General features: G+C 41.6%; 1 protein-coding gene across 1 annotated transcript in view; it reads left to right on the forward strand.

Annotated features, from left to right (window-relative positions):
- Window positions 1-19,485, forward strand: part of SLC9A9 (solute carrier family 9 member A9) — a 500,318-nt gene that overhangs the window by 407,769 nt on the left and 73,064 nt on the right. The window contains exon 14 of the mRNA XM_010952224.3: window positions 874-953. Within this exon, the coding sequence (XP_010950526.2) occupies window positions 874-953 (80 nt within the window). The remainder of the gene's footprint in view (window positions 1-873; window positions 954-19,485) is intronic.

The following is a 19,485-nucleotide window of genomic DNA, read 5'->3' on the forward strand; positions in this document are numbered from 1 at the left end:
CAATTGAAGCCTGGAATTTTCTTTTCTTAAAATACAAAATGGGATACACAGAAGAAGTAAAAATGTCACTGAATCTCCTTCTTACCACACTGCAATGTTTATCATCTGTCTCTGAAGATCACAAAAAATTTTCACCTTTTTCTCTCTTTGTCACATTTTCATCCTCTACTCTCACATAAAAGCCCATCAAATGCTGTCTCCTTTGTCCTTCCTAATTCCTTTTCTTCCTGCCTCCCGCTGTGGTCCTTTTGGAAAAAATAAAAGAAAAAAAAGAGTTGGAGGAGAGAGCGGCACGTTCATTTATTACAGACTTTCTAGCAGGAAACTTAAGAATCAAAGAGGGAAAATATCAAAAATTAACCATAGCCTTTGGTAGTGATTTATCCAAAAGAAAATGAATGAAAACTAGTTTAACAATTATTAGACTGTTATCATCCCTTTAGTCTTGACCTTTTGGTAAGTCCTAAATAAATACCATCCAAATTTGACAGAAGTAACTGCCAAATTCCCACAACTGCAATCTGACAGAAATATCATTCTTACTGGTGTCAAAAAAGTGGCATTTCTTAGCTGTTTAATAAAATAGGGATTATTAAGAAAAGTAAATGTTGAATTATGCCACAGGAGCCTCATCCATATGGCAAGATCTATGAGCTAATTTGCTTGGCAGCTGCTTCACCACTTAGATGAAAATGCCTGTGTCTAGAAAGTCTTTTTAAAATGTGGTTAAGTTTAATTTGGTTTGACGTGTATTTTTATAGTTAAAATACAAAATATACTATTAGATACACATTATATATTACTGTTTATAGTATATATCAATATTTATATTGATTACTTATCCAATGCCTTTTTTCTATTATCTCCCTCCAGGAAGCAAATGACTTGGATAAAAGCACGACAAAAACGGAGAGTGCCTGGCTCTTCAGAATGTGGTACAGCTTTGACCACAAGTATCCTTTTTGATAAAGATGATCTCCCAGATCCTGCTGCACAGCAGAGGCTAACATCCAGCACTTAACCCACGAGGTACGCACTCCTGCTCATCAAGAAACACAGAAAGGTAAAGCGAATTCACAGCCAAACTTATCAAAAAGAGTGATTTCAAAAACTAAAAAGCTGTGTAATCCATACTTAGGTTTTACAAAGAGCGACAGTGAAATCTCTCAGAGTGAAATGAATTTGGTGCGTTCATGGCAATCTACTCTTTCCTAATGCCAGGTGATGAAATCATAGTCCTGAAAAACTGATCTCTTTGACTAATTTTACCGTTCGTCCCTTTGTAAAAATCTTACTTCTGGCGGAGTTGGCCAGGGTGAAAAGTTCCTTCACCCTTCTCCCAGGAACCTATTTATGTGTTTTTGTTTCACGCTGTAAACAATGAAGTGGCTGGAGGGGGTAGAGGAGAGGACGAATGGCCCAAGGAGAAGAATGAGTCTGGTCACCACACTGTAAAATAATCCTACTTTGTTTTCCAGGAAACCCTTGAGTAAGCTTTTTCTAGTGAAGGGCAATTTTAAAGTTCTAGCAATCAGTGTCAACATAGTGGCTCGGATACACCTTGCCGTGTGACTCACAGGGCTGCGAAGTCAGGCCTGAAGGGCTTTGCCATTGTGAGCTGCAGTAAGCGGTCCAGCTCTAATCCCAGGCAAAAGCATTACAGAAGAAAGGAGAGAACTGTGCTGAAAATTGAATGTGTTGGGTCTTTGTAGTTAGTTTTCCACAGTCACAAATCCCTCTCCTTTCCGGGAGAAAATGCCAGTCACTGGGTGATTTGAAAGCAGCTCAGCAATGATTAAAGCTCCATCAGTAGGAGAGGAAGAAGAATTAAGAACAGGGGGAAAGACATTCAAAGAATAAGATAAAGAGGAGGTAAAAGTGGAAAGGGGACAGGAGGCAAGAGAAATATAAGAAATTCACAGCAGGAAGGAAAGGAAAGCAAATTAGAGGAATGACTGTAGGAAAAAAAAAATTAAGTAAGAATGAAGTGAAGCCAGCCAAAGATTGCAGAGATAAGCAAAAGTAAAACAAGCTTAAAATTAGAAAGCAATTCTGAAAAAGTAGAGCATTCCAAGAATTATGAAATGGAGATGTGGAAGGTAGAGGTGTTTTGAGGCTACAGTTTTGCTTTTCCACACTAACGTTGTCTATGCACGAATACCTTGCTTTCCTCAATCCTGCGTTTTCACAGGCAGTGTAGGTTGCCACCATCTTAAAAGCGGTCCATCTTGGCCATTTATTGCCTCGTGGAGGTTCTGGTACCTCATTAGCCACCCAAAGCCTTCCTAGTCTCTTTGCAGGAAACTGCTTCTTAGCAGGTTATGCTGGTTTATGTTCCAGGTTGATTTCTCCTCTGGAAACACGATTTTCCCCTGCCACTGCTCAAAGTATCTGATGACCAAATTTATAGGAAGTTATAAAAACTTGGCTAAAGGGTACATACAAAGGCTGCTTAGTTATGACAAGATGTACAGTAAGAAACTGTCTTTGGGGGTTCCTGGACCAACTTGTGGAACGGGGGCTTCCCCACAGCCAAGCAATGCACCAGACACCAGCTCAGTGTCCTAAAATTCAACTCAATCCCTATGCTATATACCTGGAGGAAGTATCAGATCTCACAGGAAAGGGCTCGGTCCCGCAAGACTTCCCCATCACCACCACCACCACCACCACCACCCCCCAGACACCACTCACAGGCCCAGCTTGTTACGCATGCTTCTTACCGACCAGCTACAGGTTGGAGGTTCCCATGACCTTCTCCTTGGGTTTCATTAATTTGCTAGGAAAGTCACAGAATTCAGAGAAATATTTTACTTACTAGATCACTGGTTTATTATAAAAGGATGTAACTCAGGAACAGCCAAGTGGAAGAGGTGCTTGGGGCGAGGTATGGGGAAAGGGCTTGGAGCATCCATGCCCTCCTCAGTGCACCACTGTCCCCAAATCTCCACCTGTTCACTAACCTGGAAACTCTCCTAAACCCCATCCTTTGGGTTTTTATGGAGGCTTCATTGTATAGGCACAACTGATGAATCATTAATCATTGGTGATTGAATTCCATCTCCAGCCCCTCCCCTCTTCCCCAGAGGTAGGGAGGGCGGAGTCTGGTAGTTACAACCTTCTAATCATACAGTTGGTTCTCCTGGCAACCAGCCCCCAACCTACAGTGGGGTCCAAACATCACCATTAACATCACAAAGGATGCCTTTGTTGTTTTCATCAATTAGAAAGTTCCAAGGGGGTTTAGGAGCTCTGTACCAAAGCAGGGGATGAAGACCAAATATGTATTTCTTGTTATAAATCACAACATCACAAAATGATAAATCAGAAATTAGGTAAAAAATATTTTTGTTCAAATTCTGACAATGTTGTGAGGAATGCTTTATGACGAAGTAAAGGACAAAATGGAAAAAAACAACTTGGAGACAAGAAAATGAAAGAGGGAACCCACCCAAATTTTTAGCTCAGAGCAGTTACACTAAATTCAGATGATGTCATCGTTTTTGCCTCACATTTCATCAGGGGGTGATTTCCACATGATTATGGACAGACTAGCAAAAAATGAAAGCAGACTTACCCTCTCTGTAATATCTCTTCTCACGGTAACTTGTCCTCCTGTGCATTCATTCTAAAAATTGCAGGGCTACCGTCACTGTGTAAATATATTTTTCACTTAGACAACAGAGTTTTTATATCCTAGTTATGCTCTGAATTCATACCCAGAGAATAGCAAACCAACCAGTTTCCGCTCTGTAACCTCTTGATTTATCTGTATTTTTAAAGACCAGTTACCCTCTTGGCATTTATGTTTGTTCTGTTGTCCACCCAGAACTCAGGTGATGTGCCCCACGAGCCCCATGAGCAGACTGTGCCAGTCGCTATCAGTGTAGGGATGGTTCCCCCCACCCTGGGGTCAGGTTGCCCGGCCGGGGCAGAACAGAAATTGTCGTGAGACCAAAAGAAATGGATTATGCAGTTTGGAGCTGCTCAAGTTTCATTTTAGTAAAACTGCATCATGCAAATGAGGCATCAGAAAGAATTACTGACAAAAGAAAAAGAAGAATAAATAAGCCTTCATACATACCTTCATTAGTCAGGATTCTCCAGAGAAACAGAAACAGAACCAGTAAGGGGTACGCACGTGCACACACGTACATTTATGTATACGTTTACCTAGACATACACACATACAGATACCTACATATACACATAGATTTATTTTAAGGAACTGGCTTATGTGATTGTAGGGGTGGCAAGTCCAGGATTTGTAGGGCAGGCTCTCTGTCTAGAAACTCTCAGGCAGGAGCTGAGATGCTGCCATCTTGAGACCAAATTTCTTCTTCCTCAAGAAACCTCAGTTTTGCTCTTAAGTCCATTTAACTGATAGGATGAGGCCCACCCACGTTACTGAGAATTATCTCCTTTATTTAAAGTCAGCTGACTGTAGATGTCATCCACACCTGCAAAATATCTGCACAGCAACACCTAGATTAGGGTTTGACTGAATAACTAGGTAGCTTAGTCAAGTTAACACGTACAACTAAGCATCACCATACTCCATTCACATTTAATTTATGCCCAAAATTCAGACCCAAAGATAGAAGGATCCTCTTAATTCATCGCTGGTATCAGTAAAACAAGCCACTGTTGCTCATATAGTTTTTCTTGCCTTTTTTTTTTTCACTTTTTCATAATGAACACGCATATACATTTCCATAATTTTTTCCAGAAACTACAGAAGAATACAAAGAATAAAAATTAACATTCCATGAGGACGAACAATGGCCAAGGACTGTATTGAGTACTTTACATTATAATTTTATTTCAGCTCCACAGCTCTGTAGGAGAGTGGGACAGTCTAAGAGTACAATGCAACCCAAATAGACTGCTGATTATGTCAGCCTCCAACAAAACAACCTGAGCTCTCCTGGTCAAGAACGCTGTTGGAAGCCTGTGGTGCCAAAATCGATGATTAACTAAGATTTCATTGTGGCTCCATATGCGCAGCACTTCTGAGTCATGCAGCGCAAAGTAGGAATTGAGAAGGGGGAGATGAGAAACGGAACTCGGTACTCAGTACCAACACTTTGCCATCGAAAACATTATTTCATTCAATCCTAATAGCCACCCTTTTTGTTTAATTCTCACAAACACTCTCTTTGAGGTGGAAGAAACAAAGTCTCCAAGAACTTGAATAACTTCCTTAAGGTTCCATAGCTAGTGTCAATTCTGCAATTCAAGCCCAGATCTGTCTCACTGTGAAGTTCATAAATATACTTAAATGAACTTTATCATCAACAGCTCTGTGTCTGTGATATCCTTCATCTACATGTAAAACCCCATCTCCATGTGTTCAGAATGTCACTGTTAAAGCAGTGACCGTTCTGACTGTTTACATTATATAGTGCAGAGCTCACATCTCAAAACATCTGTTGAAGATAAATGGTGTGATAAGTTTCAGGGTCCTGGTTGATCACCCTAAGAACATCACCATAATGGAGTCTCCAAGTTTCTGAATTAGGTCCTCAGCTTTTCAGAGGCAGAAAGTTCTATATCCCAAAGACTCCAAGAATGGCCTAGTTTCATAGAGATGGATGCACTTTTGCCAAACTCCAAAGAGGCACAAGTATAAACCAGACATCAAATTCCTAAATCATCACACATGTCCTTGTGGGGAGGAATGTTCTTTCCCAGCCCTTAGAAGGGTCAAGTCACAATCTGGTCCCTACATCCCTCCAGCATCCTCTCCAGCTCTTGCTCCCTGGCTCACTCTGCTCCAGCCACCTTGGCCTTGCTGAGATACCCCAAGCACGTTCCTGCGTTGTACTGGCTCCTCTTCCCTCTGCTCGGGGTGCTCTTCCCTCTGACATTTGTGTGCCTCCTTCCTTCACCTTTTTCACCCAGTTTGGCAGTGAGAACTTCCTGGCTCCATATTTGCATTAGCAGCCCCAACAGGTGTGCTTCCTCACCTGTTCCCTGCTTCTTTTTTCACCATTACACTTACTACCATCTCACACCTATGTACTTTATTTATTTGTTATAGTACTCTCCTCCAACCAGGATATATGCTTTCTGGGGACAGCAATTTGAGTCTGTACTCAGAACATACAACAGTGCTTAGCACAGAGTGGACACTCAATAAATATTTGTTGAGTGAATGAATGAATCAAGCAAGCAAGAAATATTTTCTATCCAGGGAACCTTCATTCTAGACATTGATATAACAGAAAAATCCAATTAATTATCGGAAGGTTGCCAAGTGAGTCTGAAAGCAGAGCAAGGCAGAGCAGATAATCTTAGTGTTTTCAACCAGGCTGCCTTTCAGTATATGAAAGGCACACCCCATGTAGACATTCACCCCCACTCCAGCCTCACTGTGTCTCTCCCTGGGCAGGGACAGCCACCACAGCAGACTTGGATCCCTGTTGCCTCACTGACCTCCTCGCTATGGTTGGTCCATCCTTCCTTAGGTTTAATTAGTACATCTGATCTCATACATTCAAGCCTGGCTCTGGCTTAGCAGCCATTCTGTTTGGGTGACTGTATCTTCTCTCACCAATTGTGTTGATTTTATTTGTATACAGAACTCAGAATTTTATAATCACCTATCATCCTCACTGACAATTTCTTATAATGAGATAAGAAGCAGAAATTGATGCCCCCTTAGTCAGACTTTAAGACATCAGATCAAATGATTTGCTTAGATTCACAGTGTTACAGCTGGGGTGGGAATCATAGGTTGCCTTATTCATAGGTGACTCATGGACCTGCTGGACCGTCTGCTTCCTATGGTCCCTCTCCATCCAGTCTATCATTTATCATCTCTCTCCTTCAGCATGTCTGTATATTCATCCTACAAATGTGAGTGACACAGGATAAGAATGACCTTTTCCAAAGCAGCCTAAAATCATTTTTAGCTGTCTACCGACATCAACTGAAAATAAGGAGTTATCCTGTGGTTGCCAACATTTTACTTAAGTGTAAAGAAAGCCCAGAGATAACAATGGATTGGCAAGATGACACAGTAGCAGAATTACATAAAGTCACATGGACGGAGAGTTTCTTCCCATCCCTGGTTTGAAATGGATTGCACTCTGAGATGTTACCAGCAAAATGAAAGGCCCATGGCAGATGTGTGGTTGCTGTAGCTTTTGAGTTTTCCATTAAAGAGTCCGGCAAGGAAAGTAGCAGATACCAGACCCCTTCCTATACCAAAGTGTGCCAGGCTGGGGCTGCATTCAGGAATCTCAGGGTCATTCAAAACGATACTTGGAACCAAGTATTTCATGGATTTACAGGTAATGGCGTTATAGTCTTTTAAAAAACAAAAAGGAAAAAAAAAAACTCCTTTTTCCTAAAACTTGACAGAATTCATTATATCCCACACAGTCACACTCATTTTAGATCACAGGTATGAATATTGTGAGCAGCAATTTCCATTTTTAATGATGATCACTGCATTGCAGTTTTTTTCTTATTCTGAGTAGCATCAGAGTAAGAAAAGCAGCTATGAATTATTTATTGGGTTGGTACTGTGGCCTTGTGAATGACTTGAGTTTACTTCACTAAAACCCTCAGAGGAGCAAGGAATTGTAGCTCTGTGATTCCCATTTTATAAATGAGGCAACTGAGCCCAAAGGACAGAAAAGACACATCCAAGGTCAGTGATGGACTTGGAACCAGCATTCATAATCAGCAAAGAGTGGGCTGTGTCCACCCGAAGAATCCTGGTTCAGGTAGCCCGTCCACTAAGCTCTGGCAGCATCAATATGTGTGTGATGCCGTTATTGTAAGTGTGCCTGGCATACGTCAGATAGTTTTACGGGATAGCTTCTTTGGTGGCACAGCAAAAGCTTCACCGGTCTGGAGGTAGGGAGCCAGAGGGCTAGCAGAGGATGTAACTTAAGATGCCTTTTGTTCAACTTGACTGAGCGCCTACTTTGTGCCAGACAATATACTAGGTACTGAGGGCCCAACAGCAAACAGGGAAGGAATGGTTGACTCTCATGAGGTCTTGCTTTTTTGACTCATTAAGTCATGGCCCCAAAACCCCTCGAAATGACAGGTGGTCCTTAGTGTAGGAAAGAGGAACACTGGCATCACCGGAGTTTAGTGGGGGGACTCTTCAGGGAGACATAAATTAAAATCATTTGTAACCTTCCCTTGCAAAATGTAACCATATAACTCCACAAGTTGTTTCAGAAAACACCAAAATTTCAAAATATTTGAAACAAACATAAGCAATCAGCTTTCTAAACACTCTCTCTAAAGACATCCCCAGTAGTATCCCAAATGAGGATTCCCATGGCGTTATAACTCCTTCCCTCCTGGAAAGCTGGCTGCAGGGAGGAGCTGAGCTTGTACTGGGCAGTAGTGAAGCCAGCACTCCCTCCCAGGTGGTTAATCCATTGAGTGTACAGCTTGGCTTTTGGTCATCCTTGTCCTCACAAATGCTGGTGTAGAAAGATCTTGTAGATAACCCTTGACTTAGCCACCTAAGTGAAATGAAATTGAAATTCACTAGAAGAAAACACTAGCTTCCTGGATCATTGTGTTTCTTGACTTTTTGGTGAGAACCAATGTAGGGGGATGTTATTAGTACGTGGAAACATGAGCTGTCTTTTGTTCAAGTCATAACTAGGGTCTTCCATGATTTCTTCTTCTGTATAATGGGAATAATAAATACTATCTTCTGTATTGGCTAACTCCCCTGGAAAATTTGGCTAGTTATTAAAACAGCTTCCTACTGATGATAACTTGTTCACTTACCTCTCAGAGCTAAAGCATGATTAAAACAGTTAAATAGTGCCATTTTCTCAAGACGCAATGGCGTAAATACATTGCAATTTCCATAACTGGACTAAAACTCTCCTGGAGTCTTGACAAGTGAGTACAGTCATGATATTGTGAATTGTTGCCCAGACACGTTGGGTCCCCCACTGTGAATGTGAAAAGTTGTGAGTCCCCAGATGATAACTGAGTTTTCCACAGTAATCCTAGGATTCTATGAGAGTTTGGGCCTCCCTAATTTGTTTTGCGTTTTTCCCCTGTAAAAGTTTTAATAATATTTCTATTAAATGAGAATGCTTACTCATTTCATCTTCACAGTAAGCAAACAGTATGAAAATCTGGGTTTACCCAAACAAGAAATCAGAAGGTGGCTCTTCCTCTTCTAGAATGGATTCATAAAATAAATTCCTTTAAAACTAATTTTTTAAAAATCTATTGAGGACTCTCTCATGGCAAAGCACTATTTTAGACTCTTATCTCTATGTATTTGTTTATTCAGCACATGTTTATCATGAGCCTAGCATAAGCCATATTCTCTACTGGGCACTAGGGATGCAGCTGTTGACAGACTCTCCCAGAGCTTACATTCCAATCTGGTTCTGTTTTTAAGTCTCTGATTTACAGATGTCTTTTCAGGAAATGACTGTGGTATAAAGAAAGATACACTTAGACAGCCCACTATTGGTTTTTAATCAAATAGAGGAAGGTCTGGCTCAGTGGTCCAGATTTACTGATTTGCTATTGCAGCCTACCCATTTCCTAGCTGTATAATTTTAGGAAAGTTACTTACCCTCTCTGAGCCTCAGTCTCTCACACAAGTCTCTACCTCTTAGGTTTGTTTTGAGAATTAAATGAGTTGACACAAAACACTTAGAAAAATGCTTGGTCATGTTAGCTCTATTGTCACTACTACCTGTTGATGTCTGCTTCCCTTAAAGGGAGGCATCATGCAGTGTGTTTAGTATTTATTGTTATTTATTACCTCTGAGTGACCAAAGCATGCATTGTCTGTATGCCTATAATAATTTGGAGTTGCAACAGCCGTATTTTAATACCATAAGAAAGTTTTCAGTCTCCATAAACAAAAGGTTCCATTTAGGCTATAAATCAGACAGAATTCTTCTAATTTGATCTTGAGTAAATGGCTGTAGCTAGGTGTTCAGCATTTCCTTTGTGACCCCTGTTCTGCACATATGATTGTTTCATCTATGAGTTTTCTAAGTTATAGTCCATCAGCCCATAGTTATCTTTCTGAAAATTACACCACAGATAGCAATTTTTGACTTGCTAGAGAAGTGCAGCAGTTTTTCTGTTCCACAATGGACGCGCTACAAGCCTTTGATGATAATTACTTCTCTTACACCTTCTTGTGATAAAGGAAATCTTTTAATTGCACCTTTCAGGCAAAGCCGTCGTATTTTATCATTAGCGATGTGATGGTATATTTGAAGATTTCTAGGTCAGTACGTATTGAATCATTTTATCAGAAATAAAGGAGAAGGAAAAAATGTTAAGACTGACAAAAATATATATATATATATATATATATATATATATGTGTTACCTGAATGTTGTTAGTTTTGAATTCAGTTTCAATATTTCTTCCCCAGGGGAAAAGAAGAGAATTTTGGGTAAGTGTTCTTTAACTGCTACTTGGTCACTCCTTCTCAAGAAGCCAAGGCATTTTCAGGCTGGCAACAAATTCATGAGCTACCAGAGACACATTATCAGCAGGGACCGTGGCTGCCGGCCTCACGTGTTATCACCTGACAGGGAGACAGGGGCCGAGTCTGTCTCGTGGACTGCGGTCCTCAGCCCTTGTCTGCATGTGAAGCTGTGGTAGACACAACACAAGGCACACGGGCAGACACGGCCTTGCGCTAATCAAAGTTCACTTCACGAGGTGGATGGTGATGACATAGCCTCAACGTCTGCCAAACCAAACCATAAATAAGAGCGGGCACAGAGATACATGCACTGGCAGTTAACGGGGGGGGAGGGGGGGGGCGGTTGTAGCAGAAACAACTGCTGCTCTTCCAGTCACGTGGGAAAGCGTCTGTGGAGGAATCGGGATTTCCCAACATGAAATTAAACAATGGGAAGGGAGGATGGGCGTTCTGAGCAGAGGGGGTAATGTGGAGGAAGTTTCCATGACGGGTGAGGCATGAATAGCTGAACAGAGCCCAAGTAAATCTGGGCACAGAACTGGAAAAAGAGAGAGGAGGGAGTCTCTGGAGAACAAGTGTCAGCCTTTGAAGCAAAGGCCGAAACTCTATTCCCTACACCTCGCGTAATCAGAATTCTCTCTTATTGGTATTAATTTTATTTCTTGGTTTGGTTACTCGGTGGCTCACGACAGGACAATCTGTCACCAGCTAAGGAGCCTTTAGAGTTTCCTTTCAATCACAAATCTGATTTATCTGTATGACAGTCTTTTGTTAGATATCTACACATTTAATTCTTTCAAAATTAAATTTAGTTTTAATATATCCCCTGGGAAAAAAATAAGCATTTAGTTTACATTTTCTTTAATTTTTTTATTTTAACTGAATTTAGCTTTAAAGCTTCTTCTCTAGAAAAAAAATATGTAAGTATGTCTTTTAGCTTCTTCTGAAGCCACAGAGATAAATAAGAAATGGTGGTTGCCGTCAAGATGCCGGCATCCTAACGAGGTAGAGACAGCAGCCACCCGTTCACTAGGAACTATATTAAAGTTATGAACAGAAAGTCTTGCAGAACCCAGAGGCGGGGATAGTCAGTTCACTCATGAGCTTTAGAGAATCAGAGAAGCCACATACAAGTAACTTTGAAGCCAGGAGGAGCTGGGCTGAAGATGTGAAAGGCATTCTGGCAATGGAAACAATTCAGGCCAAGGCACAAACCAGGTGCAGGGTGTTTGGAAAATGGTAAGAGTCTCAGTGCGACTAGACCAGTGAGAAGTAAAACTAGAGAGTTATCGTGTGGACAGATTAGGCTGGACCATGTGTGCCATGGTTTGGAAAGTGGATTTTATCTTGTTAACGGCAGCAGACCAACACAGCGCGTTGAGCAGAGAGTCACACAGTCCTGTTGGTTATCATGACGAGAACTCGTGGCTGTGCAGACGGTGGTGCGACAGGGAGGACGATGAACTTAAAGTGATTCTGGACAGATGCTCTTGAAAACCCCCACCCGTTTTCTATGCGGATAAAAACGAGGACAGGAATGTCCTCATTCTTCTTTGAAAAACATTTTGGAACACTCAGTATGCATTTCAAAATACACATGTGTTAAAATATAGAGGTATCATTTCATTAAGAGATTGGTTCTTAAGCTTCCCCTAAGAAAAATGATCCAGTGGTGAAATTGTGCGGGTCTCCTAGGACATTTTCCCATTTAAGAGCCAACACAGTCTCTCAGCTCATGACCTATCACCGTCAGAAACAGCAGCGCTTCTGACAGAGGTTTTACCTAATCTAACAGAAGATGTTGAATAAAAAATCACTTTCAAAGAAAAGGCTGCTTTTTGTTCCTGAACTGATAAATTCGAATACCCCTGGGCCTCAGGCCACACTCAGCCTTGGGGTCAGCCACTTGCCAGTGGTAACTGATGCTTTTAAATGTAGGGGAAGCAGCACAGGAGAGCTAACCTTCTTCCAGTGGAAACAGACACATCCTCAAAGCATTGGCTTTGCCATCCCTTGAAGCTGTTTCCTTGAAATTTCTTGAAATCCACCGGTGTGTTGAGTTTTACCGACCTGTTGCCTATAAACAGAGCCAGAGCTGATGTCCGGCTTATACCTACAGTCTCCTAAGCAAGTCTGTCCCTAGTCCTTTATTATGTTTAATAGCTGGAGCAGGAAAGACTGCTTTGTCCCTTTCCTCACTACCCGTTCCCAGCAGCCGCAAACACCCCTTCCCTCATTCCTCACCGCCAGGAGCACCTGGGTTGCAGGTGTCAAGCCCTGTACCTTTCCCTCCCTTGCTTCACGAAGACACAGATTGTGTGTGGAGCTCCCAAGAGCAGCGTGCCAAGGCCAGCTGCAGGTACCACAGGAAGAGAGGACCCCAAGCAAGAGGCAGGTACCCCAGAACAGCTCCAGCAGCATAAGCTCAGAAGCCTGATCTTTAGCTTGACCACTATTTTTTTCCTTTATTTATTTATTTATTTTTAAATTTTTACTCTTAGTCTGAAGTCCTCGGGCCTTCTCTGAACTGCAGTGTTCAAAAGATGAACATTATGGTAATCGGTAATTGTACAAGCACTTTGCAAACATCAAGTGCTTCATAAAGTTGGAAAGATACTAAATTCAGTGACAGGTTTATAGGCCCGAAGGCCCTCAGACTCACTATGCAGATATAAACAAAGAATTTCATTACATTTTTATTATTTTTAAATTCTAGCTGATTTCCTGCTATATTCAAGATTATGATGTGCACACAAGTCTCCTCTCAGTCTACAGATGTGCCCTATTGAGAAATCTTTCTCCCCCGATCTCTGGCACTCACAGTCTCACTCTTTTGAAGATGATCCACTGTGAAGTGGAGGTACCCCAGTCCTCCATCTCTTAGCTCATTAAGAGTTCCTATCTTTGCATGACCTCACTTACACATGGAATCCAAAAAAGTGAAACTCATAAAAGCATGGAGTGTAATGGTGATTAGCACCAGGGGCTGGGGACTGGGGGAACTGAGGAGGTGGTGGTCAAAGGGTACAAAGTTTCAGCTATGCATGTGAGTAAGTTCTAGAAATCTAATTTACAGGATGGTGATGAGTTAATAATTGTACACTTGAAATGTGCTCAGAGAGTAAATGTTCTTACCACCAAAAAAAAAAAAAAAAATGGTAACTGTGTGAGGAGATGGATTTGTTACTTACCTTGCTCCTGGTAATCATTGCACAATGTATACATACATCAAAGCATCACATTGTGCATCTTCAGTAGATACAATTTTTGCTTGTCAACTATACCTCAGTAAAGCTGGGGGAAAAAAATCCTTATTCTTGACTTTCCAGCAAGTAGAAGCTGGTGCTCTCCAGCTGAGGCCCTTCCTTCCTGGCCTAGCCATTGTGAGAACTGTTGGTGTTCCTGTTAGGACTACAGATAAAACCCCTGATGACCACAGCTCTACTGCTAGCTCAGTCTTTTACAAATCTTTGACGGTGTTGTCTAGGCCATTTGAAAGGCCAGATTCAGTTTAAACCAGAGTTTTCCAAACTGCTGATCAGGACTCAGTAGTAGTTCTCAAAATCAATTTAGTGGGTTCCTAACCAGCACTTTGTAATAAAAGAAAGTAGACTAGAGAGAATATGATAGTGCATAGCAGAATTAGAAGTAAATGCTATTTCATGAAACTTATTTCAGCTCTGCATGTGTGTGTGTGAGCGGATACTAGTTTATGATATAAAATGTGTATCTTAGTGGAGGTCATAATCAAAAAGGTTTAAAACCTTGATTTATGTTGGCCTCAAGCCCTTATCCAGGAACTCTCAGGCCTTTTCACAGAACTGCTTTAAGTGCCAGGGGAGTTAGACAAGGAGCTGTCAGAGCTTAGGAATGAGAGAGCCATAAACTCATATGGGTTATTTTGAAAGAGTTCGTGGAGTTAGTGGATTTGAGCTGGATTTTGAGAAAAAGGCAGAACTTGACAAGGAGAAGCTGGAGGGGGCCAGAGGAAAGCCCAGATGTAGGAGAGAGAAGAGCCTCACAGGACTGTGGACAGAGGGAATTTGGAGACCTAGCTCCCAGGCCTGCCTCGGCCCCTCAGCCATGGAACCTCAGGTTCCAGGCTGGCTCAGAGCCAATATTTTCTAATCTGCAAAATGAATATAATCATATCTGCCCCACTTAGTAACTACAGTTTTCAAATAGAATAAGGTAAGTGAAACCGTTATGAAAACTAGGACTTACCAAGCAAACACACGGTATGCTTATTCAGTTTCTCCAGGCAAAGCAAAGGTCGCAAGTAAAGAAGAGAAAGTACCTGGGATAAAGTGAGGGCGGCAGCTTGGCACGCACGGGACTGGCTGTTAGAGAGAAAGGGATTTGCTTAGGGAAATCTGGAAAGATTTTGAGTATCAGGTGAAGGTGTCTGGATTTGACGCAGTAGATAATGGGGAATCAAATGATTTATAGACACAGGAGTGACGCAGAGTCTCGTTTTAGAAAGATTGATCTAACAGCATTGATTAGGGAGAAGTCACAAGGGCCAAAATGAAGGTAGTGGCAATGGGACCAAAAAGGAAAGGGGTAGGTGCTAGAAAACTCTGGCCCCAAATCCACAGAATCTGACACTGCCGTACTGGGGGTATCGGGGCTACAGAGAGGAAGCGCCCCGGGGGGCGCAGTTGTAAGGAGGTGGGGGCTGCAGGTCGCTGGGGGGTTCCAACCTTCTGCTTCTGCCAGTCACAGGAGTGGAAGGCAGGAGGACTACTCTCACGGGGAGAAGCCAAGGGGTTGGTTCCCCCAGGTGGACACCTGTTTATATGAACCTACTCTGTGTTCTTGCTGAGCCTGTTTTATGGGACAGTCAGGCCACTCGTCCAGTCTTGCCTCACAAATGGAGTTCGCTAGACCTCTGAGTGAACTTGTTTTTTTCTCCAGAGCTGCTCTCTCACAGAGAGATATTCTGCAATTAATATTCTACTCAAAAGAAGGCAGAACACTTATTGTAGTATTTTGTGAAAACTCAGTCTCATTAACCTGTCTTCTATTTGTAGACTTCACTTAAATTAACCCTCAGGTTAACTTATGTTATGAACACAGCCCTGATACCATATCCTACCAAGTCAAGTTCAAACTCCTTAGCCTGGAGCAACATGGAGGATGAGTCAAATAGCTAGGTTTAGGTCTTTGCCACTTACCGGCTGTGTGACACTGCAGAATCTACTCAAACTCTCTGAACCTTAATTTCCCCATCTATAAAATGGTGATGATAATCATGATTAGGTATCATAACAATACCTATCTTTCAGGACTGTTGTAAGATTTGTAATGTTCGGCACACCTAGCATAGGGCCTAGGAAAAATAGGCCCTCAATAAAGGGCTGCTATTGTTATTACTATTCAAGAATATGGATTGATGTGTTCCACATTCCTTCCAGCCACACACTAGCTTTTCCCTAGTTCCGTGGGATGAGGTTTAACCCAGAGGGCCTTCCAGGGCTGACCTGGAAAAGGCTATTCCTGACCCTCTCCTCCCAGGTGAACATCTAGAAGGCCATCTACAGGCTCTTTAGGCAAAATAACTTTGTTCCAGCTCAACAACAGTCCAAAAATGCCACCATGTCCCTCAGTAGGAGTAAGTGGACTATGTGTGTACCCCTTGGGTTGCCCAGTAGCCGGGGGCACGGGGTTGGTGCTGTGGGAAGACTGGGTTCCCATGGCTGCAGGCAGCTGAGACCTGGGGCAGCTGGCTTCGTCCTGTCCCACGGTCAGGAGAATCCTTGGGGATCCCATCTGTCCATGACATAAACTACCTGTTTTTCTATCATAAAATATGATTGCAAGCAATTACATTCAAGCAATGATTTAAGTGAACAGAGTGTTCCTTATGAGAAAGTCAGACATTCACCAGCTAAACCAGAAATTACAGTCAAAGAGTATGCAGTTGGGTCCCAAAGGTCACAAAGCAGCAGGATTACAAGTCAGAAGTCCTGGTCTGGGACCCTAGCTTTGCTGGCCATGTGACTTGAGACAACCCCTCCCAGCCCCAGTCGTCCCATCTGTGAAGTGCCCTTTCCTGTTCTTTGACAAGGAGAACAACTCCCCCAACACACAACGCTCCTTACGTGAGTTTGGGAACCAGGGGCCTTGACAGCCCATGAGTCCCACACAGTATCCTCCACATTTTTAATAGGCTTAATAGGGTTGGAAATTCGAGCTCATTTTTCAGTCTTTCATGTCTATTTAATGCCTCCAACCAATACCATGTTGCATAATGGAAGTGCTTAAATTCTTCTGTGAGAATTTGGCCCCCTAAAATCCACTTTTATGAAAAGGAGTGTATAGTCTCCCATGGTTTTGTGTGAAGAAAGTAAAGACATCCTTGGAATGTCTCTTGCACACCTGGAATCTATTTTCCAGAAATAGGGCACACTTGTCATGCTTTTATCCTTGCAAACTCAACAAAATATAATATCCCATTTTGATGGCATGTAGTAAATAAAGTATTTTCTAAGACTCCCAGAAAGTAAATAATTGACCTATTAACTTCCTTTGATTCAATCACAGGAAGCATACATGAAAATGAAAGAAATAAATGGAATAAAGTCCAATGAGCTACCATCAACAGTGGCTTACGTTCTCATCCAGCTGCTGGCAAGACCCAATTTTACCCTATTTCTGATAGAAACAAAGGAGGAAATCTTGCATCACTTCTGACAAGTGATGAACTCATCGTTTTATGAATGCTCCTTAAACTGTCACTTTACAAATATTTTTTTCTAACTGGATCCTCTTCATCATTTTCATCTTAAAACAGTTCTTTCAAGACAGAGTTAGAAATGGCTGCTCATTCACAGGGTACTTCTAAACTACATCTCAAGTATTTGGGAAAAGGGTGGAAAAGGTTATCATGTAAGTCTGGCTGTGGATGAGAGAGGGCAGGTGACAGCAGTGGTGGACTTCTCAGTTTAGCCCAGAGCAGGAGGCACTCCTCCCTCTTCACAGGTGGGGAAACTGAGGCTCACATAACAGGGACTAAAACCCAAGGTGTAGGACACCCCCATCCAGAGGTTTTTCCCTGTTTTGTGTTTTATTCCTCTGGACCAACTGGAAGGAGCTTCCCTTGTGGTTTCTGTTTTAGCCAAAAAGGTCTATATTTTCTTGTAACAAATTCTCTTTGGAGAAATTTTGCGGGGGAGGGGGATAATTAGGTTTGTTTGTTTGTTTGTTTATTTAATAGAGGTACTGGGGATTGAACCCAGAACCTTGTGCCTGCTAGGCATGCACTCTACCACTGACCTATACCCGCCCCACTCTTTGGAGGAATTTTGAAGTTCACTTTTATTCCTTCACTAATCTGTTTCCTTGAGTGATTTTCTTGATTTCGCCTTTTCTCCATCTCATCATTTCCATTTGTTAATGCAAACGAACAAAACCATTCCTCTCCTTTCCCATGCTACCATCTGATTAAACCATACATACAGCTGCTTCACTATTAAAGCCCAGGATGATTAGTTGCCACGCCTGTGAAAGTTCTCGAGCCAGTACATGGCCAAATTCGGTGATGAAACACATCTTGGACGTTCCTTGCTGAGAAAAGTTTTATCCATTATCTGATAGGCTCACAGATTGGCACATTCTGGAATAATAGCAATTGCTCCAATATGTCTCCTACCAGGTCCAATTTCAGGTCCTTGGATTGTTAGATGCTTTTTGTTTATTTGAGGTTTAGTTTGTGAGAAGAAAATTCCGTTTCCTTTCATTTGCTGTTCCGGAATAACTAGTCATTTTCCCTTCTGGGAAAAAAAAAAAATTAGACTTGACCTTGGCCGTGATATTACTTATTATTTGGTGAAGGAAATTGACAACAGTCATCTGAAAAGTTTTGTGGAGATTGAATGCAGTGTTCTTTCTCATGATTTTTCTCTTGTTTTCTAATAATTAGGGCTTTCTTTCTTTCCTTTTTATTTTATCCAAAGGTTTTAATAAAAATAATATAATATTAAAAGCCCACATAGTGCAAAAAAAGAAATGAGACTAGTATGATTATTTTTAAGTATCTTTTTCACAACAAAAAATATCAACATTCTCTAACAATTAGCTCAGCATTCATTTTGCTGAGAATAGTGAGAAAATTAAATGAAATGAGGCTCCCCTTGGAGCAAAGTTATGCTTTCTATCCTCTTTCTGCATTTTTTCCCCTCATCTGGACTCCAGTTCTTTGTACACAGTGGTGTGCCTTTACCCTTAGCCAAATGAAAAGAGAGCATTTTTCCACAAATTTATTATGCCGAGAGAGTTTTAACTGGCATGTAGGGAGAAACCCACATTCAGATAAGAACTTATACAAGTCTGAGCTTGTTCTTTGAAATATGTTTTGTCTCTGCTTAGACCTTCCTACAAATTTGTGGGAAGGGGAAGTAGTTAAAAATGGACTTAGTTCCCTTTTGTCCTTTAATCAAAAAGAAGTTCTTTATAGTCAGTGGCTTTAAATAATTATAACTTTAAACAAGACATAAGTTTTCCTTCTCCTATAGACAAGCTGTATTAAGGGGGACATATGCCCAGATGGGACCCCACCCTGATGTGATAGGGACTCCAGTTGACTAAAGTCTATCCTTTCTCCACTCTTCTATTAACCTAGATTGGAATCCATTCTCTATCATTTCAATAATTCTAGATTTATTTATCCATTATCCTTTTAGTACACCCATCTGGCTACACCCCAAGCAGTGATGAACCCAACTCTCTACTTTTGAAGAAAATCACATCTGAGTAGGTGAGCTGTTAGAGTTACACACCTGGGAAGACTGGTTCTCTTATAAACTACTGATCACCAATCTCAAATGGATCTGTACTGCTCCACACATCCTACTTGACATCTCCCAATTTTTACCTTTAATTACTTTTTCAAGCCTGTATATGCTCTCCTCAAACTTCAACTCTCCCACTTTCCATCTCACTCTCAATAAATGAGCCCACCTCATTTTACAGAGTAGAAGCCACTAGATGGGAGCTCCTCTCATCTATCAAACATGAAAATCAGCCT

The sequence above is a fragment of the Camelus bactrianus genome, chromosome 1, assembly GCF_048773025.1.
Source record: "Camelus bactrianus isolate YW-2024 breed Bactrian camel chromosome 1, ASM4877302v1, whole genome shotgun sequence".
Lineage (NCBI taxonomy): Eukaryota > Metazoa > Chordata > Mammalia > Artiodactyla > Camelidae > Camelus > Camelus bactrianus.